Raw genomic sequence first — 25,860 nt, 5'->3', positions numbered from 1 at the left:
TCGGGCATTTATTCAGTTTATTGCATTAGATCTAAAACTCCACCAGGTTGCCCTGACGGGTTTGGCTCAGTGGCTAGAGCGTCGGATTGCGGACTGAAGGGTCTCAGGTTCGATTCCGGTCAAGGGCATGTACCTTGGTTGCGGGCACATCCCCAATAGGGAGTGTGCAGGAGGTAGCTGATCGATGTATCTCTCTCATTGACGTTTCTAACACTCTATCCCTCTCCCTTCCTCTCTGTAAAAAAAAATCAATAAAATATAAAAATAAAACTACACCAGGTAGTTCAAGTCAAGTGCTGAAGCCACATCTCTCAGGTCCGAGATTTTAAAATTGTGGATCATTAAATTTGTAGATTACCACCAACATTCTGAAAACTAATATCGGCTCAATTACATCCAAGTGCTGCTCACATCGCCATGGTAAATGCTGTTTTGCCAACCTTTTGTTTCAACTGTTTTGTGCGTGCATAGCACCCCGCTGTGAACGTGACGGCGTTTGTGAGCCTTGGTGAAATGGAAAGGGCTCGGGACTTTAGCAGGAAAAGCGCCCAGCGGGCTTCAGGGGCGCCCCACGCCTCAAAGGGAACAGACAGCGTAGGCGCAGGGATTCATTCGCACGGACGTTTCGCTCACACGATTAAAAAGAGCAGATTGGTCCAGCCGTGAATGCCCCGCCCACACGTCTCGTCCACCAATGGGTGTGAGGCCACGAGGACCGGCGCAAGGGCGGGGCGCGCGTCGCGCGGGCTCCTTAAGTAGCGGCTGCGTGGACGCCCTGGCAGGTCCGCCACACGACGGCACGGCCGGGAGGTGCGGGCCGGACGGGAGCGACGTCGGCGGCGCAGGGTTCCTTCGCGGCACCATGTCTAGGCAGGAAGCCGGCGCCAACGCCTCCTCCCGGGTCGTTGCTTCTCAGCGAAGATCGGCAGTGCCCCAGAGTCCGGAATGGAGGCCCACGGAGGAGCCGCACCGAAGAGGTCGAGGAGGCCGTAGGGGCGGCAGAGGCGGCGACTGGAGGGAGCCCTCCAGCCCTCAGCAGCCTGTGGCTGATGTCCCCCAGGAACCACCGCTCTGCTTTGGACTGAAGAACGACTGGGTCGGCGTGGTGATCGGTGAGAGCGGGAGGATGGGTGTGCGGGGGCCAGGGCCGGAAGAGGAGAATGGTTGCGGCCAGGGGCGGGGCCTGGGCAGGGGCGGGGCCTGGGCAAGAGCATCCCTGGTGATACTTCTATTATCTTCTGGGGCTAGAATGATAAATCATTTAGCACACCTTTTGAAGTTTACAAAGACATTGTTTAGGGAGAGCAAACTTTTCGTTTTTATTTATTATTTTTAAAAAAATTTATTTATTTAATATGTTTTTATTGATTTCAGAGAGAAAGGGAGAGGGAGAGATAGAAACATCAATGATGAAAGAGAGTCATTGATCGGCTGCCCCCTACTGGGGATCTAGCCCTTGACCAGAATAGAACCTGGGACCCTTCAGTCTGAGGGCCTATGGGAGTGCAAACTTTATTTATTTTTTAATATATTTTATTGATTTTTTTTTTACAGAGAGGAAGGGAGAGAGATAGAGAGTTAGAAACATCGATGTGAGAGAAACTTTGATCAGCTGCCTCCTGCACACTCCCTACTGGGGAAGTGCCCACACCAAGGTACGAACTTTTAGAAGACTTCCAGAAAGCTTTGGAATGAAAGATCAGGCCTTTGACAGCTTACCCCCAAAATGAACAATACAGCAGTGCTGAAATCAATCTGAGCATCACATGGAGCCATTAACCACAAATAAGGAGGTGGAAGATGTAGGGCAGCTCAGATCATTAGCCATATCTTGCACATAGTTTAACTTAAATATGATTTATTTGCTGAAAACGGCATCTTTTTTTCTTAGTATATCTAGAGTCTTACAAATTCTTTTTCGAAAAGCATTTAGAAATTATTGGAATTTAGATTTGCTCCATTTATTGCCATCAAGTCTGAAGATGAGTTCCAACAATTGACCAGTAAGTATGAGAGCCAACATTTTGTTTTACCCCTTTTTTAACCTCTTTTGGGAAAAAAAAAAAAAAGAACAGATTTTGTAGGCTGCTATTAAATAGAGCAATATATTGCTTGACCAATCTGTTGCTTGACCAGCCAGAGATTAATTGACCTCTCATTGTGGCTCAGGCGCAAAGATCTGAAGAATGATGCTCCACAAATGAAAGCCACCACTAGGTTTACAGTAAAAATCACTTAAGCTCTCAACACTTACTGAGCATCTGTGAAATGCAAGCACTGTGCTCGAGAGCACCGACTTGATGTTGGTTCTAGATCCAGTTTTTTAAAAAATAAATACAACTTTGGGGGGAGGGAGTGGCAGGGAGGGGTTCACTTGGGGGAAAAGACTTGTAATGCTTTAAACAATAATAAATAAATAGCCCTACCTGGTTTGCCGCCGTGGATAGAGCTTCAGCCTGTGGACTGAAGGGTCCCAGGTTCGATTCCGGTCAAGGGCACATGCCTGAGTTGCGGGCTCGATCCCCAGTGGGCAGGACGCAGCCAATCAATGATTCTCTCTCATCATCAATGTTTCTATCTCTCCTCCCTTCTCTGAAATCAATAAAAATATATTTAAAAATAAATTAATTAATTAATTAATTAAAAAAAATAAATTATAACTTTAATTTACACATGAAGCATAGGCCATCTTGTTCATGTTTCCTCCATTTTGTAAAAACTGCTGTTTGAAATTTTAACCCGGCTCTTCTTGGCTTTTGTAAAACACGCTTGCTTACTTGAATAATAGGGAGGGTGGGTTCAGCTGTCTGACCTTTTGAGCAGCTCCACTGGGTCCCTGGTTACTCCCATACTCCAGTTATCTGAAATGTACTATGCTCAAGTTACAAGCAAGGCCTGCAAAAGGTCCGGAAGTGTAATCCATATTTGGGAGACAAAGGGCTGGGAAGAGTATAAAAGGGAAAAGTTTCCTCCATGTGCTTGCTTAGACTCTGGAAACAATATTCCTCTAAGCCCGCTGGTGTAATAAAAGACTCTAAAATTTGGCTTACTGATTAATTACGGCATCCTCTGTTTAGCTCACTGATTTACAACATAACACACACAACAATTTTAAGTGTACAGGTCACAATTGTCAACTATAAGAACAATTGATGTTGATTCTGGCTCTAACTTTTCAAAATAAATACAACTTTACACATAACAATTTTAAGTATACAGTACAAAATGATAACTGTGAGAACAATTTGTGTAGTAGACCTCTAGAATGTTCTCATTTTGCATGGCTGAACCAACCCATCAAATCTCTCTCCATTTTCCCTTTCCTGCATCCCTGGCAACCACCATTTTACTTTGCTTTCATTAGATCCTTCATAGGAGTAGAGTCATGCACTTTTTTTTTTTTTTCCATCCATGGTTTATTTCACTTAGCATAATGTCCTCAAGGTCCATCCCTGTTGTCACAAATCCAGGATTTCTTTTTTTCTCCCCTCAGGCTGAAAACTTACATTGTGTGCACATGCCATGTTTTCTTCATCGAGTCATCTGTTGACAGACACTGACATTGTTTCCACCTCTTAGCTGTTGTGAATAATGCCGAAATGAGCATGGGAGTGCAGATATCACTCTGAGATCCTGATTTCAGTTCTTTTGCATAAATACCCAGAAGTAGGATTGCTGGATTATACTATACTTCCATTTTTTATTTTTTAGGAACCTCTGTATTGTTTTCTATTGTGGCTCCACCAATTTACATTCACATCAACAGTGCACAAGGGTTCCCTTTTCACAGCATCCTCCGGAACACTTACCTTTTTTTTTTTTAAACCTCTTATCTTTTTGATGTTGGCCCTTGTAACACTTATAAGGCAATTTCTCATTGTGATTTTCAATTTACATTTCCCTAATGATTTCAGCATCTTATCACATATGCCTGTTGGACATTTGTATGTCTTCTTTAGAGAAATGTCTATTCAAGACCTTTCACCATTTTTTAATTGGATTTTTTTTTGTTGAGTTGGTGTGTGTAAGGGTTCTAATTTCTCCACATCCTTGGATCTAATTAGTTTGTTGGGACTGCTAATGAATCCTTAGTATCTATGTCTAGAAAATGAGCCTTTTCCACTCACCAAAATTTGGAATAGAAAATGCTTGCTTTCCTTTTTCCAAACTGAAAATGATTATTGGACCCCAGGAGCCTTTGTTTGAATGATCTGGGAAAGAACTAGAGAAGGTTCTTTGAGGAAAGTAGGTATATCCCTCTTACTGATTTCAACTTGGCTAAAAAAAATTATTTTCCTTTATTTTTTAAAAACAGGTCGTGGTGGGTCAAAAATAAAAGACATCCAAAGTTCCACAAACACTAAAATACAGGTATGTGATCCGTGTTCTTAAATCCCGAAATGCATAGTTCATTCATAACTCTCGTTTCTGCTCAGTTATTAACATACAGTGGTAACTTAGATAAGCTGCCAAAGCTCTTTATACTACCATTCTTTTCAAGAACTCACCTAAGCTATGGGCCATTCCAGGTCTCAGTTTTTTGACTCATGGAGGTAAACATCTTTTAAAAAAAATAAAATCTTTTTTGATTTTAAACGGGGGGAGGGAGACAGAGAGAAACATCTATGTGAGCAAAATATTGATGTGAGTAAAACGTCAATTGGCTGCTTCCTGCACGCCCTCTACCAGGGATGGAGCCTGAAACCCAGGCATGTGCCCTGACCAGGAATCAAACCCGCAACGTTTTGGTGCATGGGATGATGCCCAAACGAGCCATACCGGCCAGGGTGGAGGTAAAAATCTTTAGAGATAAGCTTCACTGAAGAATGAGATCTCTGGGGACTATCTGATATGCCCTTCCTGACCCCCATTCCTCAAACCTTGAGCTGTTCCTGTTTCCCAGTCTCAGTAGGCAGCCACATCACTCACCAAGTTCCCAAACCAGGAACCTCAGATTACTAACTTCTCATTAATCTACAACCAGCCCATCATTGTTAAGTCCTTTCTATTTCCTGTATTTCTCAAGGAAAAATCCCATCATTTGGGGCATTCTTCCCTAAACGAAGCATCCTGCTTCCAGTGGTCCTCTAACCATTCTCCACTGTGGCCAGAGCAATCTTTCTAAAATGCAAATTATGTGTGTTTATGACCTTTTCTGCATAAAAGCCTTTCATAATATCTCATACACTGATAGCAGTACTATACTTACTTACACTTTTATATGATTTGAGTGATTGTTGGAGGGGTGAGTGGCAAGGGGACTTCAATCTTACCAATTTTTCCCCTTGAATCTAGGTAACAAAAGGGTGCCCTGAAGCACAAATCAAAATTTTTGGTAGCAAGGCAATGCAGACAAAAGCAAAAGCAGTGATAGATAATCTTGTTAAAAAACAACAAAATTACAATTCACAACCCAGAGTTGGTAAGTGATTTTTGCCCACTAAAGCCCTGTAAAATTTTTTTTAAATTTCATTCAGTATTCTAAGCCATGTTATAGCTGATGCTATTCCTGATAATAAAGCTTTAGGTTGCTATCATTACATCTAGTCTGTTATAGAATTTTTTTTCTGTGGAATTCCAGGATACATTTTCCTCAAATGAAAACACATAACCTCCTTGGTGAAGCCTAGCAGTTTTACTTTTAGCTACAGATGATTGGAAAAAAAACAAACTAGCCTTTTAAACATACTTCTATTAATGATAGAGCAAGATTAGTCCTGGCCTCCTGTCTCTATGGTCTCTTCCCTGGAACGTGACTGTCGTTGAAAACTGCCTAATAAATTTGGTATTTTAAAAATCTCAGATCTGATTGGGCTAGAGAAACAGCAACATGGACATGTGCTCTGACCAGGAATTGAGAACCAGCCACCTTTCAGTGCACGGGACAACACTCAGCCAACTGAACTACACTGGCCAGGGCTAAGACTCCATTTCTTCATCTGTTAACCTGGAGTAAACTCAGCTCACAGGATTATAATAAAAATTAAGTGATATGTGTGATTTATTAGTAGACACTAGGCTCTCATGCTATTTAACTTCTCCAATAAGTTACATTTCATAAATCTGAAGTAGATAACTGATGACAAAAACCATGACCAGAATTGTCATGGTACTATAGCGTTAAAATCCTAAATTTTTATATTGCAAGCATTATTGTCAGGTTATTAAAACACAAAATAGTAAAATGGTTTTGAGGATTTTGTACTGGTAGGATTTGTTTTGAAACTAATTCGGTAAAAATATTTTAACAGATATTGTTGCATTCCAACCTTCTTTTCGAAGAGATGTAAGGACAGATGACAGTGTTGTTACAGAAGATCAGCCACTACTTGATTGGGACCAAATTCGAGAAGATGCTTTGAAATGGGAGGAAAAAAAGTGGGCAGGTTGGTGCTGTCTTCTTTTTGTTTTTATTGATGTCCAAGAGGCAGGGAGAGGGAGAGAGAGAGAGAGAAAAATCAACGATGAGAATCATCACTCAGCTGCCTCCTGCATGCCCCCTACTGGGGATCAAGCCTACAACCCAGGCATGTGTCCTGTCCAGGCAGGAATTGAACTGTGACCTCCTGGTTCATGGGTTGATGCTCAACCACTGAGCCAGGCAGGTGTTGTATTCTAATACTTACATGTGGTGTTGATGTTTCTCTTAATTGAGGTTTTTATCCTCTGTAAAATGTGTTACTTTTAGTAATAAGGTCTGTATGAAAAATGATAGTCAAATTTGCAATGCTGCAATTATTTCCTAGGACATGATACTTTCTATGTTGTCTGTGTTGTGATTTATGCTATAAGTAGGCAATTAAAATATTAAACTTACCCACTCTTTGTCTTATTTGAGGTAACTTATTGCAAAAGTTTAATAAAATAGAAAATCAGGCCCAAGGGGAAATGAAGGGAATAGACATGCTGACCATGAGTTGTTAACATTGTTGCTGTGATTGAGCAAAAGTTGATCTTGGAGTATCCTGACTGACGAGGACAAAATAACAAGGGAACAACATTTAATAAGCATACAGTTCTTGATAAGATATGAGTTTTTTTAAAATTTGTTTAATTTTAAATGAAATTCTTACTTGGAATTATATATGGAGTGAAATGTTCCATAACCAAATTTCAGAGTAAATTTGAGCACTAAATTTGTCTATCAGAATGAGGCAGCAATATATTTATTTAAAATTAAAAAGCTAATGCACTAAATGTGACAAATATTAACGATGATTAATTCCACAATGGCAGTCAACCTTTCTGCATATTAAGTTTCCAGTGCCACCTCAACAATATATGAGTTGGGGGGATTTGGGATGGGTGACCAGAAAAAGGATTTTTAAGTTTGGAGGAGATATAAAGGCACTTAAAGATGAGTAGCTTCTGAAGGTAGAATAAGGACAAATATTTTATTTCTAAACAGTAATAGGAAAGACCTTCAAAGAAAAGATAAAATCAGTTTACTATATTTGAGAGAAGGTTCATCAACTGTGATCATTGTGATTTTGCAAAGCATGGTTTCTTTTATATTTAATTTTATAATTAAAGAGCTCTTTCTTGTGTGAAAAATGTAATTAAAAGACAAACTAAAATTCTGGCATAAGCCTGGCTGACAAAGTGTGGAACAATTGTCTAAAACTGTATGGATGAACTTGATACGTATTTTGGTTGACTTGTGTTACTTTAAGTGTCAATGAAATGTAAATTGTCATTACTTATCAAAGTTTGAATTTTCACCTTTGTCTCAGATTTACCTCCAATTAAGAAAAACTTTTACATGGAGTCAGAAACAACAAGGTCAATGTCACAAGGGCAAATAGACATTTGGAGGTGGGTTACTTTTCCAAATGAGTATTTGTATAGTTATGTTATTAAATTAATTTGGGCAAAGATTTGAAATGATTGCATTTGAAGTCTACACCTTTCATATAAAAATGAAAACTTGGTAACCTATTGACATATTTTAGAGCATTGCTATGTAATAAAACTTTCTGCAAAGATGGAAAATGGGCTATATTTGTGTCTGATAGAATAGTCACTATTTATATATAGGTATGGAACACTTAATATATGGCTACCTCCTGGCCTATGAACCAGGAGGTCATGGTTTGATTCCCGGTCAGGGCACATGCCCAGGTTGCAGGCTCCATCCCCAGTGTGAGGCATCATTGATGTTTCTTTCTTTCTCCCTTCACCTCTGAAATGAATAAAAATGTATTTATATATATATATATATATATATATATATATATATATATACACACACACACACACACACACACACACACATATACATGTGTGTGTGTGTGTGTGTGTGTGTGTGTGTGTGTGTGTGGCTATTATAATTGAGGGACTGAAATTTTAACTTAAATTATTTATTTATTTATTATTTTATTATTTTGTCTTTTTTTTGTTAATTCTCACCCAAGGGTGTTTTTCCCATTGATTTCTAGAGAGAGTGGAAGAGGGTGGGGGGAGAAAGCAAGACACATAGATTAGTTGCTTTCTGCACACCCAACCCTACCGGGGTCAGGGATTGAATGTGCAACCCAGGTTAATGACTTTAACTAGGAATCAAACCCACAACCCTTCAGTGCTAGGGCTCTAACCACTGAGAAACATCCACCACAGCTTACTTGAAATTTTTTAATTTAAAAAGGCACATGTGGTTGATGCCTGCTATATTGAATAGAAGTTTTAGAGAATTATTTCTGCAACTGAAAATCATAAGAAATTGATCTGGTATCTGAATACTAGAAAAATTTTTTACTCTTCAATCCTTATTATCTGGAATTAAAGGTCCTATTGGCAACATTTCATTTCTATTAATGCCTGTTAGAAAATTAAGATAGTATAGCAGAAACAATAGTTATTCTAGAGATTGGGGTGGGGTTCAGACTTTGGACAAGTAACTAATACTCACTTGCCAAATGGGAATAATTCCCACTTCACAGGATTGTTGAGGTTTAAAGAAATAAAGCCCTGGCCGGTGTGGCTTAGTTGACTGAGGGTCCCCCTGTGCACCAAAAGGTCACCAGTTCCATTCTGGTCAGGGCACATACCAAGGTTGCAGCTTGGATCCCCAGTCAGGATGCGTGATGGAGGCAACCAGTCAATGTTTCTCTCTCACACCGAAGTTTCTCTTTCTCGCCCTCTCCCTTCCTAAGAAAATTTTTAAAAAAATTTTTAGAAAAAGGAAATATGTGTGTAACATGTTGGCCCTCAAGTGTTTGCCAATCTAATTTTGAATCATGAAGCATGTACTTTTCAGGCTCTATTCTTTTTTTAAATCTTTATTGTTGAAAGTATTACATATGTCCCCTTTTTTCTCCCATTGACCCGTTATATCTTGGCTTTCTCCCCCCGCCCCCCCCCCCCCCCCCCCACACACACACACTTCAGGCTCAGGCTCTATTCTTAACTTTTTCATGAAACTTTCATTGGCCCATTCACATATACCATGTAATTTTTTCCCTTCTTTCTGCAACTATTCTGATAAGAAAAAAGATGTGCTCATTTACTGTAACTGTACTAACAGTCTGGTTTTAATCAGTTGCAATTGAATTTCTAGATATGACCTGAACTAACGCTGGAAAATTTCTTGCTTGGGGAGTAAAGTGACCAAAACCAATAATATTTGTTCTGTGTTGTTGTTGTTTTTTCCCTTAAAGGAAGGAAAATTATAATATAGTGTGTGATGACTTGAAAGATGGTGAGAAACGTCCTATCCCCAATCCTACTTGTAAATTTGAGGATGCCTTTGAATGTTATCCTGAAGTTATGGAAAACATTAAAAAGGCAGGTTTTCAAAAACCAACACCAATTCAGGTATGCTGAATAATTCTTTAATTCTAATATTTCACTGGCCATTTCCCGCCCCCACCCCCCAAACAATATCTGTTAGAAGTTAAATCACCAGGGAGCAACTGTCTCTTATGAGTACTCCTCCAGCACTTCCTGCACTACCACTTCTAGCACTCAGAAAATATTTGTTGAATGAAGTTTGGGACTGGAATAGGAGGGACACTTGACACAAAGAAATGCACTTTTGATTTCACTATTTATCATTCTATTTCAGTCGCAGGCATGGCCAATAGTTCTACAAGGAATAGATCTTATAGGAGTAGCCCAAACTGGAACAGGGAAGACACTGTCTTACTTAATGCCTGGATTTATTCACCTTGACTCTCAACCAGTGTAAGAATTTCTACAGCTGGGTTCTCTAGGGGTTTAATGGACATGGATACCAAAAATTCACTTAAAGATTCTTTGACATATTGTATCAGTCAAAAGGTAATGCCTAGTCCCAGGGAAATACACTTTCACTGTGCTGGTGAAAGTATGAATAGACAAAACATTTTGGTGAAGCAATAGATAGTACCTACCAAAGGTCTTAACAGTGAAACATGGGAAACAATTTATTTAAATTATCATGTTCAGTACAATTGTGTGAGAGAATGTTTGACATAGGAAAGCATTGGCCATATTCAATGAAAAGGCTTCTATTTGGGCCCTTGGATTTTTTTGTTTGACTGTCTTTCTATATTTCTCCACCTTTTATGGTGAATGTATGTGACTTTGACACTCATTGCTACAAATTTTAAAAGGACTGAATGAATTTACCATGTATCTGAGACAGGTACTTTAATAGTCTGTTTTTCTCTCCGAAGAGCTAGAGAGAAAAGGAATGGCCCTGGCATGTTAGTCCTTACACCCACTCGGGAATTAGCTCTTCAAGTGCAAGCTGAATGTTCTAAGTATTCATATAAAGGTCTTAAAACGTAAGTCATTTCTTTGTCTGCATCTGCATCAGCATCTTGATCATTTGTAGCTTTATACATTTTCCCATTATTTTTCACACATTTCAAGAATCTGATTGGCTTGGCATGGGTCAGGTATTATCCCTGACAATATAATTATAACCAGGGCAATGGAATCAATAACAGTGATGTAAAGATGGCTCTTTATGACACACCACAGTGGGTTGATGGGTGCTGATAGTTCTCAGAAAGGGGCATGTAATTCCAAAGGCATCTGAACGTGAACCTCTCTCTTTTTATTAAGTGTTTGTATATATGGTGGTGGAGATAGAAATGGACAAATACAAGACCTGACAAAAGGTGTAGATATCATCATTGCAACTCCTGGAAGATTGAATGACCTGCAAATGAATAACTTTGTCAACCTGAAAAGCATAACCTACTTGGTAATCATGGAGCAGGGGTCTGGAATGATGGAAGAGCTGAACTCTTATTAAAATACTCTTTTCAAATGACTGTTCATTTTATAATGGTTTTATTTTATTTTTTAAAATATATTTTTATTGATTTCACAGAGGAAGGGAGAGAGGGAGAGAGAGAAACATCAATGATGAGAGGGAATTACTGATTGGCTCTCCCGAATGCCCCCGACTGGGAATCAAGCCCAAAACCCAGGCATGTGCCCTTGACCAGAATCAAACCCGGGACCCTCCAGTCCACTGGCCGATGCTCTATCCACTGAGCCAAACTGGCTAGGGCTATAATAGTTTTAAATCATAGGAACATTTCTCATTTCCTCTACTATGTTAAAGTAAGGGTTTTAAGATAATTTTATTTTAATGTTTTTTTTATAAATGTTGAATAATGTAGGTAAGTATAAAAGAAAATAAAAATCCACATGGATATTTAGATACAATTTTTTCATTAAATAGATTTAGAAACTTAGCCAACTTATAAATAATCAAATCAATTTATGTTGCAAACACAGACCTCTTATATAAGTGATGGCGAACCTTTTGAGCTCGGCGTGTCAGCATTTTGAAAAACCCTAACTTACCTCTGGTGCCGTGTCACATATAGAAATTTTTTGATATTTGCAACCATAGTAAAACAAAGATTTATATTTTTGATATTTATATATTTAAATGCCATTTAACAAAGAAAAATCAACCAAAAAAATGAGTTCGCATGTCACCTCTGACACGCGTGTCATAGGTTCGTCATCACTGTCTTATATTCTCCTGGAGAAGTTAAAATAGTGGTTTAAGTAATAGGGAAAATGAGAAAAAATTATCTCAGTATTCTGTTCATAGAGAGCATACATACTAGCTACCTCTCATATCTAATCGAGCCACATTTTTAATGCAGGTATTAGACGAGGCTGACAAGATGCTGGATATGGGATTTGAACCACAGATAATGAAGATTTTATTGGATGTGCGCCCAGATAGGCAGACTATTATGACAAGGTAGGTATGTGACTAATTGCTAGCCTACAACATATAAATCTGGAATAGATTCCGTTCTTTGGTTGATTTCCCCACAGGATTTTCAGAGCATTTCTTGAAAGTATTTTGAGATCCTTAGGTGAAAGGTATGTCATCACTTAGTATAGCAACTCAATGTATCAGTGTAACAAGGACTATTGGGTTTCCTAAATTACAGATAGGGATTTCTATAAAAACATGGAGGGGACTCCTAAAGGGGAGGTCGTGTTTCATAGTGGGGTCTCACATTTGAATAAATGATCCCCTGTCCTTAGGAATAAACATTTGATTACTGAGTACTTTTAGCCCAAAGTCAAACTGAGGAAGCAATGATTGTTATTTAAATGCACAGTGATCTCACCGTGGCCAGTGTGGTTCAGTTGGTTGGGCATCATTCTAGGCATCAGAAGGTTGCTGGTCTGATTATCACCCCATAAGGCACATGCCCAGGCTTTGGGCTTGATCCCCAGTCGTGGCATGCAGGAGGCAACCAACGGTCGTTTCTCTCCCACTTCCTCTCTTGTTTAAAATAAATTTTTAAAATCTTAAAAAAAAAAAGACTAATGCAAGTGATTTGTAAACCATTTTCTCCTTTGTGTTATTAGCATTAAAAAGTGGTATATACTTGATGAACTATACTAAATTTCTTCACTTTGTTTTCTTTTTTAAAATTTTTTTTAAATTGATTTTAGAGATTTTCCTCCCATGGGACTGAACCCACAAACTGGGTATGTGCCCTGACCAGGAATTAAACTGGTGATCTTTTGGTGCACAGGATGATGTTCAACCAACTAAGCCACACCAGCCAGGGCCCTCACTTTGTTTTCTTAAAATCTTCCCATCTAATTTCTGTGAAAGTATATATATATATATATATATATATATATATATATATATACACACACACACACACACACACACACACACACATATATACACACGCACACACACATATGGTTAAGAAACATTTGACTTTGTATATCCTCTCATAAGTACGCTTAAAATGTTTTTTGGGGGGCATTGTTTTGCCTGCTGACATTGTATGAAAAATACAAGGATTTTACTTTTTTAAAAATATAGGCCAAGAGAAATCTAACACTTGCATTCATTTTACCTTTTCAAATATTAGAATTTAAGGTATAAACCTCCTTCACCATTGGTTTATAAACCTGTGTATTAAACATATTTGAGCCCTAGCCCTTTTGGCTCCGTGGATAGAGCGTTGGCCTGCAGAACAAAGGGTTCTGGGTTCAATTCCGGTCAAGGGCACATACCTCAGTTGCAGACTCCTCCCTGGCCCAGGCCCTGGTCATGGCTCATGCAGGAGGCAACCAGTCGCTGTGTTTCTCTCACATCGATGTTTCTGTCTTTTCCTCTCTCTTCTACTCTCCATAAAAATCAATGGAAAAATATCCTTGGGTGAGGATTAACAAAAACAAACCAAAAAAAACATATTTGAGGAACCAAGATGGCGGCATAAGGTATAAACCTGTACGTGCTGCCCCCACAACAACATTAAAACTACAACTATAAGACAAAACAGCTATCATCCAGAACCACGGGAAAGCTGACCGAGTGGAAGTTCTAAAACTAGAAGGAAAGAAAAAAGCGCATTTAGACCAGGTAGGAGGTGCAGAGGCGCCAAGAACAGTGGTACGGAGGCGCACGAACCGGGCTGCACCTGGGTGCGTGGTTTCTTTCAACCGGAAGGGGATACAAGCTCTCAAATGCACTGAACTCATTTACGACAAGACTCTGGGGTCCCAGACTCCTAGAGGGAGAAACTGGACTGTCTTGCAGTGGGTCAGAAAGTGAGGGTGATTTTCTCGCAGAGCTGCTCGCAGGGATCATTGTTGCTGTGGGGTGCAGGACTCAGGACTCGGGACGCAGAGACGCGGAGACGGCTGACAATAGCCATTGCTGTTTGCTCTGCCCTGTTGATTCTCTGAGACCCCGCCCCACTCAGTTTACATCCCCACCCAAAGTGTGCACAGTGGTGCAAAGGAATTACCTGCGCTTTTGCAGCCTAACCTAACTGCAGCTGGGTCAGAGAGCTCCAAAACTTCCAAACCCCAAACAAAGAGGAGAAATCTGCTGGTATCGCTGTAGCTCCTGCTGGGTGGACTCACACAGTGGTTGACTTGGATATCCAGGAGCCAGGGTACCCTGGTCAGATACCAGATTTCAACTCCTCACATTCATAAGGGACACACTCAAGAAGCAGACTCAGTGAGCACCAAAGCCCCACTGAAGCAAGTCCTACCCCATAAGGGTGTCTCCAGCACAGCAGTTCTTCCACTGTATACACAACGGGTCCTCGCAGTCAGCCAAAAATGCAGAAACAAAGAAACATGTCACAAATGAAAGAAATGGAGGAAAGCAAACTAATGGAGGACGTAGAGTTCAAAACCACAGTTACAAGGTTACTCAAGAATCTTCTACGAACCTCAGAGGAACTTAGAGGATCTTAATGAGAATGCCAAAAAAATGGAAAAGGACCAGTCAGAAATTAAACATACACTGACTGAAATTAAGAATAATATACAGAGATCCAATAGCAGACTAGAGGATTGCAAGAATCAAGTCAAAGATTTGAAATACGAAGAAGCAAAAAACACCCATGCGGAAAAGCGAAACAAAAAAAGAATCCAAAAATATGAAGATAGTGTAAGGAGCCTCTGGGACAACTTCAAACGTACCAACATCCGAATTATCGGGGTGCCAGAAGAAGAGAGAGAGCAAGATACTGAAAGCCTATTAGAAGAAATCATGACAGAAAACTTCCCCTACCTGATGAAAGAAATAGACTTACAAGTCCAGGAAGCGAAGAGAACCCCAAACAAAAGGAATCCAAAGAGGACCACACCAAGACACATCATAATTAAAATGCCAAGGGCTAAAGACAAAGAGAGAATCTTAAAAGCAGCAAGAGAAAAACAGTTACCTACAAGGGAGTACCCATATGACTGTCAGCTGATTTCTCAACAGAAACCATGCAGGCGAGAAGGGAGTGGCAAGAAATATTCAAAGTGATGAATAGCAAGAACCTACAACCAAGATTACTCTACCCAGAAAAGCTGTCATTTAGAAGTGAAGGTCAGATAAAGAGCTTCACAGACAAGAAAAAGCTAAAGGAGTTCATTACTACCAAACCAGGATTATGTGAAATGCTGAAGGATATTCTTTAAGAAGAGGAAGAAGAAAAAGGTAAAGATAAAAATTATGAACAACAAAGTGACAACAAATATCTATCAACAAGTGAACCTAAAAATTAAGTCAGAATAAACTGGTGAATATAATAGAAGCAGGGGCATAGAAAGGGAGTGGACTGACAATTCTTGTGGGGAAGGAGGTGTGGGTAGAGACTGGACAAAAATCTTACACCTATGGATGAGGACAGTGGCAGGGGGTAAGGGCATGGGGTGGGATGGGAACCAGGTGGAGGGAGATACGGGGGGGAAAAAAGAGGAACAACTGTAATAATCTGAACAATAAAGATTTATTCATTTAAAAAAACATATTTGAAGGTTTCTTCTAGTAGTTGCACTAAGTTGAACAATTCTTTGTGAAGCATATATTTTCTGTAAAATCTGTCTTATTAAAAAGTACTAAATTTGTCTTTCATGAGCAATTTGGTTCATAGCATTCTTAGGAAACTTAGTAATGTTTGATTCAGAGTAAATTTTTAATGTTTGTGTATCTTTTTCCCTTTTTTTAATTTCCAGTGCAACATGGCCATATGCAGTCCGTCGGCTTTCACAATCTTATTTAAAAGAGCCAATGATTGTATATGTTGGTACTTTGGACCTAGTTGTAAGTTTGGTTTTTAATTACTATTTTAATAAATATTTCAACCCAGCTTGTGTTACATAATGGTTGAGCATCTACCTAGGAATCAAGAGGTCACCGGTTCCATTCCCAGTCAGGGCACATGCCCAGGTTACGGCCTCGATCCCCAATGCGGGTGTGCAGGAGGCAGCTGTTTGCTGGTGTTTCTCTATCATTGATGTTTCTACCTCTCCCTTTCTCTCTAAAAATCAATAAACATTATAAAAAATATTTTTTCCAATGCAAATGGAGAACTTTATTTGATTGCTTAAAATGCTATCACATTTATTTTTTATTAAATTTTTGAGGGTGACATTGGTTAGTAAGATCATATAAGTTTCAAGTGTATCATGATCTGTATATTGCATTGTGTATCCACCACCCAAAGTAAAACCATCTTCCAAAATATACTTTGTGTTTTGGCAAGTCTCCTCTGCCCACTCCCTAATTTTAGAGCAAATACTAGATACATATGATTTTATTTATAAATACTTCAGTATATATGTCTAAAAGACTAATTTAGCATACCATAGTATACCTAAAAATTTTAATAATCCTTTAATGCCATAGGATATCCAGTCCTATGTGTTTCTATTTTCCTGGTGTCTCATTTTTATTAATCCTGTTAGAATCAGGTTCTGAACAAGGTCTATATCTTTGCATATACTTAAGCCTGGTGTTCTCTTTTTGTGAAGTTAAGATAGTTCAGTAGTTTCAGATGATGTTAGTAATTATACAATTTATAACTAAAGATCTCCATTATATCTCTCTTCCATTATAAAGTTCTCTCGCCTTTCACTTAATAATTGTAATTGGCCTTTCAGGTAATCATTAATGAAAATTGCCCCTTTTTACTCAGTCACTGATAATAATAATGGCTCTTTGCCTAGGCTCACTTCATTAGATTTCATGAAAGGCAGGATACATGGTTGGTTCTTTCCTTTTATTACATACTACAGTGGGGCCTTGACTTACGAGTGTCCTGACTAACGAGTTTTTCGAGATACAAGCTGTCTCTCGGCCGATTTTTTGCTTTGAGTTGCGAACTAAAGTTCGGGTTACGAGCCAGCTTCAGATACCCCACCGCTAGTTGGCGCAGCGAACGTCACAGTGAACACCACAACATCAGCCCCAGCATTCAATTCATTGTAATGGTGAAAATTGATTTGACATAGGAGTAATTTGAGTTACGAGCTCCATCACGGAACGAATTAAACTTGTAAGTCAAGGCCCCACTGTATTAAAAATCTATTTTATCTCTGGGTCAAAATGGTACCAAAGATATTTTGAAATTTTGCATTAAATTGTCAAAATATTCATAGAATGGAAACTCTTGAGTATAAGCCAATAATCTTCCATTGTTGTAAGGGCTATACTCAAAAGGGCTATATTCATGTTAGTTTTTGTAAGATTAGCCTCATGGGTATTTCTTTTCCTACAATGGTAACCAAATAGCTTCAACACACTGCCAAGCCTTCAAGAGTTTCCAATGCACATGAAAACTGTATAATATTGTTAACCAGTTCACCCCCAATACATTCATAAAAAGGGAATAAATATTTTTTTATAAAAGAGTTTCCAACTTCTCTACAAATCCTTGAATAGAAATAGTTTTGCAAGGACCTGCTGCTCTTTTTCCTGTTGGCAGTTTATTAAAGCATTAACCAATGATGTGAAATAAGATCTATTGTGAGCCAAGGAGGTATGGGATTTGCCTATCAATGTTGATGTACTATGATCTTTGAATCTTTTAGGCTGTAAGTACTGTGACACAAAATATAATTGTCACCACAGAAGAAGAGAAACGATCTCATGTCCAAACCTTCTTAGAGAGCATGTCTCCCAAAGACAAAGTCATAGTGTTTGTCGGCAGAAAAGCTGTGTAGGTATTTTTTTCTTTTACATCCTTAGTCATCAAATGGATTTATTTAGCATTATTTCTATTTGTATCCTATTTTCAAATGAGAGTGGATATGCTAATAGAAGTAAAATAGTGAATTGATGGTGGTATTAGAATAAGCACTTAAGATCACTGACTTGATCTTTTGCTTCAGTGCTGATCACTTATCAAGCGACCTGATTCTCCGGCATATATCAGTAGAGTCTCTGCATGGCAACAGAGAACAGAGCGATCGAGAGAAAGCATTAGAAAACTTTAAAACAGGTACATTTATTTAATTACTATTTGTTGCATTTTATTTATTTGTTTTAAATATTTTTTTTATTGATTTCAGAGAGGAAGGGAGATAGATAGAAACATCAATGATGAGAGAGTATCATTGATTGGCTGCCTCCTGCACGCCGGGGGGGATCGAGCCCACAACCAGAGCGTATGCCCTTGACCGGAATCGAACCTGGGACCCTTTAGTCCGCAGGCTGACATTCTATCCACTGAGCCAAACCAGCTGGGGCTATATGTTGCATTTTAAATGAGTACAATGCATGTGATTGGCTGTGTGACAGCTCTTCTTCATAGAACCCATTTCTAAGATCTGTCCTCAGCTTACAGACATCAAAACTATACTTGGTAGAGCTCTAAATACTAATCAGACTAAGACTGTCCAAATTCAGAGAGCTAATGCTTAAACCTGGATGTCAAGGCAACAATTTGCAGTGGGGGATATTTCTATTAATTTACCTGAGATGCATGTATCTTGGTGATATGGCTCAGATGATTTAGGGAGCATTTGCTGAACCATGGTATCTACTGTGTTGTAACTTGCCAGCAGTTAACAAGAAAGACTAAATAAATATCCCATTCCCATTTTCACTACCTTAAGTGTTTGGTATTTTCCCCTTTTTCAAAAATTTAAATTCTTTATTGCTTAAAGTATTACACGTCTTCTTTTTCCCCCATTGACTTCTCCCCGGCCATTCCTACCCCCCAGCACATGCCCTCACCCTCCTACTGTCTATGTCCATGGGTTATGCTTAAGTGTTTTAATATTAAGTGTTTTACCTTAAGTGTTTTAATATTAAAGATGATAATATTTCACCCGATTAGATATTAGGGGAAAATATGTTTTCTGATATATCTTGGGTTTATGCAAAAATGTATCTATATTCATTTGGCTTTACTCTTTAGGTAAAGTGAGAATACTGATTGCTACTGACTTAGCATCTCGAGGTCTTGATGTCCATGATGTCACACATGTCTATAATTATGATTTTCCCCGGAACATTGAAGAATATGTGCACAGAGTAGGGCGCACTGGAAGAGCAGGGTAAGTAAGCATAGTCTACCTGTGAGAAGCCAACCTTCGCTCCTCATTACTCCCCTCTCAGACATCCTATATAATAAAGAGGTAATATGCAAATGGTCATTACACCTTGCCGAGTAATAACCGGATCAGCAGGAGGGTGGGGCAGCGAGCTACAAGTGGGGGAGAGCTACAGGAGGGCCAGGCAGCGAGCTACAATGCAGCGGAGCGCTGCAAGCGGTGGGCTGGGCGGTCAGCTGAGGCAAGCGGCAGAGCTACTTATGCACTGATTCATGCACGGGGCCACTAGTTTACAAATAATATATTTTAATTCGTTTTAGAGAGGAAGGGAGAAGGAGAGAGAGAGAAACATCAATGATGAGAGAGAATCGTTGATTGGCTGTCTCCTGCACACCCCGTACTGGGGATCGAGCCCACAACCTGGGCATATGTCCTGACCAGGAATTGAACCATGACCTCCTGGGTCATAGGTTGATGCTCAACCACTGAGCCACACCAGCCGGGCATCCCCTCACAGACCTTTTTTTCCTGAAAAACTGTTTTGTTTTCTTGCCTATAAATGGTTTTGTTCTCTTGCCTGTAAATTGTCTGAGTCACCCTATAACAGTGATGGCGAACCTATGACACGTGTGTCAGAGGTAACACGTGAACTCATTTTTTTGGTTGATTTTTCTTTGTTAAATGGCATTTAAATATATAAAATAAATATCAAAAATATAAATCTTTGTTTTACTATGGTTGCAAATATGGTTGCACCAGAGTTAAGTTAGGGTTTTTCAAAATGCTGACACGCCGAGCTCAAAAGGTTCGCCATCACTGCCCTATAACCTGCTTTGCTACTTTATTTCTGTTGAACTGGCCTATTCTGGTTCTATAGACCCCACTATGGTTAGCTGCATGTAACTTTCTGATTCCACTCCTTGCTTTATATCTATAGTGTCATATACCCAGTGGTTACTCTTGTCCAAGTTGGCATAAGTAAGAGGACCTTTCCTTCCCAGAGCACCACTATCACACACCTTGTAACGTGCTGTTTAAACAACTGCAGCGTGTTTAGATTCCATATTGCTGTTTAAATGATGCTAAATTCTGATGTATAATACATATTTGGGCTTGTGAAAGAGTTGAGGTTTTGCTGCAGCTGTTTTTATTCCATTTTGCTAACTGAATAATGAATATAAATTATAAATCAAAATTGCGCGTTTTTCTCCCCCCTAAAGGAGGACTGGAGTGTCAATTACCCTTATCACTAGAAATGATTGGAGGGTTGCCAATGAATTAATTAACATTCTGGAAAGAGCAAACCAGGTGAGAATATAAAACTCATTAGAACACTACCTCATGTCACATATGTTCAAATAATTTCATTTGTTCTCATTACTTGGGCTTACTGCTTACCAGAAAAGACAGATATTAAACAAGTAATTAAACATATTATGAGCCCTGGCCAGGTAGCTCATACGGTTAGGGCTTTGTTCTGAGATATCAAGGTTGTGGGTTCAATCCCAGGTCAGGGCACATATAAGAAGCAACCATGAATGCACTAATGAGTAGAATAACAAATCAATCTTTCTCTCTCTTCCTCTCTCTCTCTCTCTCTCTCTCTCTCTCTCTTCCTCCCTCTCTCTCTCTCTCTCTCTCGCTCCCTTTTTCTCTCAAATAAATAAAAACATGAGGACTGTAGCCTAGCAAAGATGAGGAGCTATAAAATTATATAATTATGGCCACTAGTATAATGGAGATGAGCATCACTGAAAGCCCTGCTGAGGAAGAAACCAGTGGGTTAGGAGAGTTGTAGAAGAATGGGGTAAGCGTTTCAGCAGGGCAACATATATTCAGGCCTAGAGATGAGAAAGAACATAAAGAAAGTGGCACCAGGTAAGGCAAGTTAAAGGACTTGGGAAGCAACTGGGAGGCTATACAAACGGGGGAGTGTATAATGATGGGTGTTTTTAAGATCAGCCTGATTTTATAGCTTGAAGATAAATTCAGAGTTCAATATGCAGAGACACATTTGACAGATGTCATGTAAACAGTTCTGGACATGCTCTGATTGAAATGGTTTGGAGGCATTTTAGTATATTGTGGAAAAGCTGTTCTACTAAAAGAATAATCTCAATCCTAAAATCACATTTAATGGTTTCAGAGTATCCCAGAGGAGCTTGTATCGATGGCTGAGAGATATAAGGCAAATAAACTGAAAAAAGAAGTGGAAAAAAAATTGGGAAAACCCCAAGGAAAACCCAAGAAGTTTCATTATTAATGTCTATGTTGAAAAGTGGTTTCAGCCTACTTATAGGAGGTAAAATTTGAATAACACATGGTCTTTGAAATGCCTGTTTTCCTTAACTAGGCTTTGTTAGTATGTTTACTGAAATCAGCAGTATTTAAGAGTTAACATAATAAATTATTAGGTGTTACTCTTTACTTGTTACCTAAATTCTAGGTAATATATCTTAGAGTTAGAACTATTAATTCTTTAAATTGTACAGAAAGATCAAGAGTGTAATGGACTTGGTGTAGGTACACATATCATACCCTCTTCTGAGCAATTTGGTAATGTCTCAATTAAAAATACATTTACCTTTTGATCCAGCATTTCCTCTTCTAAGAATGTATTCTATAAATATGCTGGCATGTACAAGTGAAGATTTACTACAGCAATATTTGTAGTGGGAAGAGACTGTAAATGTCCAGTAGGCCACCGAGTGAATAAACTATGAAGAAAATACTTTTACAAATCATATTTCTGGTAAGGGACTATTTATCCACAATATAGAGAACTAAAACTGAACAAAACACACAACCTGATTAAAAAATGGGCAGAGGGTTTGGACAGACATTTCTCCAAATAAGATACACAGTTGTGAGTATACATAACAGCTTATTCTTGTATTATTATTTATTAATTATACTAGTGGCCCGGTGCACAAAAATTTGTGCACTCGGGGGCTGGGGGGAGTGTCCCTCAGCCCAGCCTGCACCCTCTCCAATCTGGGACCCCTGGAAGGATGTCCTACTGCTGGTTTACAGGGATCGGGCCTAAACTGGCTGTCGGACATCCCTCTCACAATCTGGGACTGCTGGCTCCTAACCACTCACCTGCCTGCCTGGCTGATTGCCCCTAACCACTCTGCCTGCCAGCCTGCTTGCCCCCAACTTTCCCCCCCCCCCACCAGCCTGATCAGCCCCAACTGCCCCCTGTACCAGTGTGCTCACCCCAACTACCCCCCCTGCCGGCCTGCTTGCCCCTAACTGCCCCCCACCCCCTGCTGGCCTGCTTGCCCCCAACTGCCCCCCTGCTGGCCTGCTCACTCCAAGTGGCTCCATATTCTATTCCATTTGTGTTCTTTCCACCCCTAAGTTAATGCCGTGTCCTTAATATGTGGTTATGAGATGTCTCTGTGACTGAGCTGGGAAACCTTTCATGTTTCTCTTTCCTTTCCTTTCATCTCAGGATAACTGAGCTCTGCGGTTTGTGTGGGACCAAAGGCCCTGGGAATACAATGCTGAGCCCTCTGAACTCATTTTATTCTTTATTGTATTATTTGATTCTTGGGGCTGAATTAAACATGAAAACAGAAGAAAATATACCCTTAGATATAGAATCTGAGTCATTACCCGGAGATTTCTGTGGTAGTTAACACTGAGGCATGAGACACATGTGTTTATTGGTCAATTTCCTCAACTATGGAACGAAGGTTGATCCTGCCCCTCGGATCCTTTGGAGGTTGGATATGATGCATCCAGAGGGATTAACTGGCATCTCTGAGAATAAGATCAGAAGTCAGCAGACACTTGTTTCCTTTACCCAGACAGAGTTAAAAAAACACAACTCCTTTTATCATAACAGCAGCCAGGGCCATGCCTGTGGGAAGAGGAGCAGGGAACCAGGGCTTCCCCCTTGCTCCTTCCCCGCCCTCCCTCCCTCCATCCCTGCACTGGTCCAGCTGCTTTGCTATGGTGGAACCCCTCACTCAGGCTCTGGCCCCGCCCATGTCACAGAGAGGAGCATGCGCACTTCTTGCAGACACAGAAGCAGCTGTGGAGTAGGGAGGTGGTGGTTATTCCCCTGAGCAGGCGCTGAAGTCCTTGTTGAAGTCTCCACTCCAGAGCCTGCGAGTCCTGGGAGGCTGCCCAGTGGAGGCGCCACATTCCTTTCAGTAGAAACTGAAGATTGATAGGAGCCTGCCGGCTGAGGGGAAGGACCAGGAGGTCTGCCTTGTGCCCATTCCCAACCCACAGTCCCGCTTTGCTGGTGGAGCCTCCTGAGCCCAACGCCCATGGCCTGGGCGCACAGGGGGCTGGGCCACCACCATCGCCATCGCCATGTTCCCTCTGAGCCCCGCGCGGATGGCTGGGGCTGCACTCAGGAAGGGCTGCACACGGGGCGGGCCCCCTGCCATCCCCTTGTTCCGCCTGAGCTCTGCGTCGATGGCCTGGCCGCACACGGAGCAGGCTGCACACGGGGCAGGGCCCCACCATCGCCTCCTTCCATTTGAGTGCCAGGGCCACTTTTGCCCTGCCACCGGGCTCTTAGCTGCCACTTGGGTTTCCGATCACCGAGTGGCAGGCGGCTTCTTCCCCTTTCGCCTCCCAGCATTGCGCCTACATATGCAAATTAACCACCATCTTTGTTGGCGGTTAACCACCATCTTAGTTGGCAGTTAATTTGCATATCGCCCTGATTAGCAAATGGGAAGGGTAGCGAAGTTATGGTTAATTACCATGTTTGTCTATTATTAGATAGGATTATTTTCCATACCAACAACTGTAAATCTACTTTTGCCCCACCCTGTACCAATGTCCAACAAACATGAAAGATGCTCAGTCTCACTAGTCACTAGGGAAATGCCAGTCAAAACCACGATGAGATCACCTCATACCCTTTAGGATGGCTAATACCAAATAAACCGAAAGTAAGAGTTGGCCAGGATATGCAGAAACCAGAACCCTTGTGCACTGTTGGTGGGAATGTAAAATGGGGCATCCACTATCCAAACTAGCAATTACTCAAAAAATTAAGAATAGAATCCAGCAAATCTACTTCTGGGTATATATCCAAAAAAGTTGAAAGCAAGGTCCCTAGGAGGTATTTGTACACCTATGTTCATAGCAGCTTTCTTCATAATGGCCAAAAGGTGGAGGCAACCAGGTGTTAATGCATTGATGAACTAAGTGGTGCGTAAGAGGAAATTCTGACACATCCTATAAAATGGATGTGTCAGATCCATTGAAATCATGGATAGGATAGTGAAAGGATATCATGCTCAATGAAATAAGGACCTGAGGTAGCTAGAGTGGTCAATAAAAAGACAAACTAGCATGGTGGTTGCCAGGAGCTAGTGGGAGAGGGAAATGGGGAAATGTTTAATGGGGATATAGGTTTCAGTTTTGCAAAAAGAAAAGGTCGTAGAGATTGGTTGTAGAAAAATGAATATATTTAATGCTTTACTACTGAACTGTGTACTTAAAAATCGCTAGCATGGTAAGTTTTGTTATGTATTTCATCACAGTTATAACTTTTAAAAGATTTGGGAACAGCAGTTTACATTTTTTTCTGCTTATTTTTCAGAACTCAAGATTTTTTACAGATATAGTACTTCAGCTGTATGGAAATATGGAAACATGCTGATGGTGTTTGAAAGACTTGACTGATTATTAAAATAATAGTGCTTTAAAATGTAGAATTCAATATTTTATAGTTTAACAAAATTAAAAGTATTTCAACTTGAGTTGAAAATTTTTGTAATGGATATTAAGGAATGTAGCATAAAAATTTTTTCACTTTTTAAAAATAAAAGTAAATTTTGTCTTCTGTAATGTTCCTGTATTAAAGTCAATCTTTAAAGGGTTTAAAGCTTGTTTGGATATTGTCATGGCAGTGAAAAAGATACTAACAAAATAAAAAATTTTCTATGATAAAAGACATGCTGATCTCTTGTCTGTCTGCAGAGCCCTTTAATTTTGCGCTTACTAAATAGTATTTTGTTCGGGGGTTCTTTTAAGTGATTATACTTCACCTACTTTGAAATGAAACAGTAAAAGGATTTCATGGCAATGAAATATGCAACAGCTGTTCCTTACATTTTAGCCTATAGCCCCATGCTAAAATAAATCCTAGGAAAATTTCATTTCCATGAAATTTCCTTGACCAATGATACTCCCCACCTTTCCCTTACAGTTTTGTGTACAGCTTCCTGTATTCCATATATGATAGTTACTTTTATTAACATTTAGTATTTAGGTAGGTATTTATATTTGTGTATAATTAGGCCTTCACCATCTCATCTTACATTATTCATGCAGTAATAGTTTCCTAAGAAGATTAATAAGAAAACAAAGGAAATAAGGGTAAAAGTATAAATTAATTAGGAAATAACAGAGTTCAGCCTGGCTAGCGAGGCTCAGTAGTTGAGCATTGACCTATGAACCAGGAGGTCACAATTAAATACCCGGTCAGGGCACATGCCCGGGTTGCGGGCTTGATCCCCAGTGTGGGGCATGCAGGAGGCAGCTGATCAATGATTCTCATCATTGATGTTTCTCTCTCTCTCTCTCTCTCTCTCTCTCTCTCTC

General features: G+C 39.9%; 1 protein-coding gene across 1 annotated transcript; it reads left to right on the top strand.

Moving 5' to 3' along the window:
- The first annotated feature begins 862 nt into the window (after positions 1-862).
- DDX43 (DEAD-box helicase 43) lies at positions 863-21,544 on the top strand. Its single transcript, XM_070419336.1, has 16 exons — positions 863-1,112; positions 4,316-4,371; positions 5,296-5,422; positions 6,252-6,386; positions 7,734-7,815; positions 9,657-9,813; positions 10,064-10,182; positions 10,656-10,766; positions 11,050-11,191; positions 12,114-12,214; positions 15,958-16,045; positions 17,815-17,942; positions 18,115-18,224; positions 19,146-19,284; positions 20,502-20,589; positions 21,428-21,544. Exons 1-16 carry the CDS (start codon positions 863-865, stop codon positions 21,542-21,544), a joined length of 1,950 nt encoding a protein of 649 aa, XP_070275437.1.
- Positions 21,545-25,860: the final 4,316 nt, after the last annotated feature.

This window comes from Myotis yumanensis, unplaced genomic scaffold, assembly GCF_028538775.1.
Source record: "Myotis yumanensis isolate MYYU_CA2020_CCGP unplaced genomic scaffold, mMyoYum1.0.hap1 SCAF_6, whole genome shotgun sequence".
Taxonomy (NCBI): domain Eukaryota; kingdom Metazoa; phylum Chordata; class Mammalia; order Chiroptera; family Vespertilionidae; genus Myotis; species Myotis yumanensis.
This window is presented reverse-complemented; position numbering and strand designations above follow the sequence as displayed.

Bases quoted from the DNA above. Each gene is read 5' to 3' on its own strand.
- DDX43 (XM_070419336.1), top strand. From the start codon at position 863: ATGTCTAGGCAGGAAGCCGGCGCCAACGCCTCCTCCCGGGTCGTTGCT. The intron at 11,192-12,113 runs GTAATCATGGAG...TTTTTAATGCAG, and splicing joins TGAAAAGCATAACCTACTTG to GTATTAGACGAGGCTGACAA. The intron at 20,590-21,427 runs GTGAGAATATAA...TAATGGTTTCAG, and splicing joins TTCTGGAAAGAGCAAACCAG to AGTATCCCAGAGGAGCTTGT.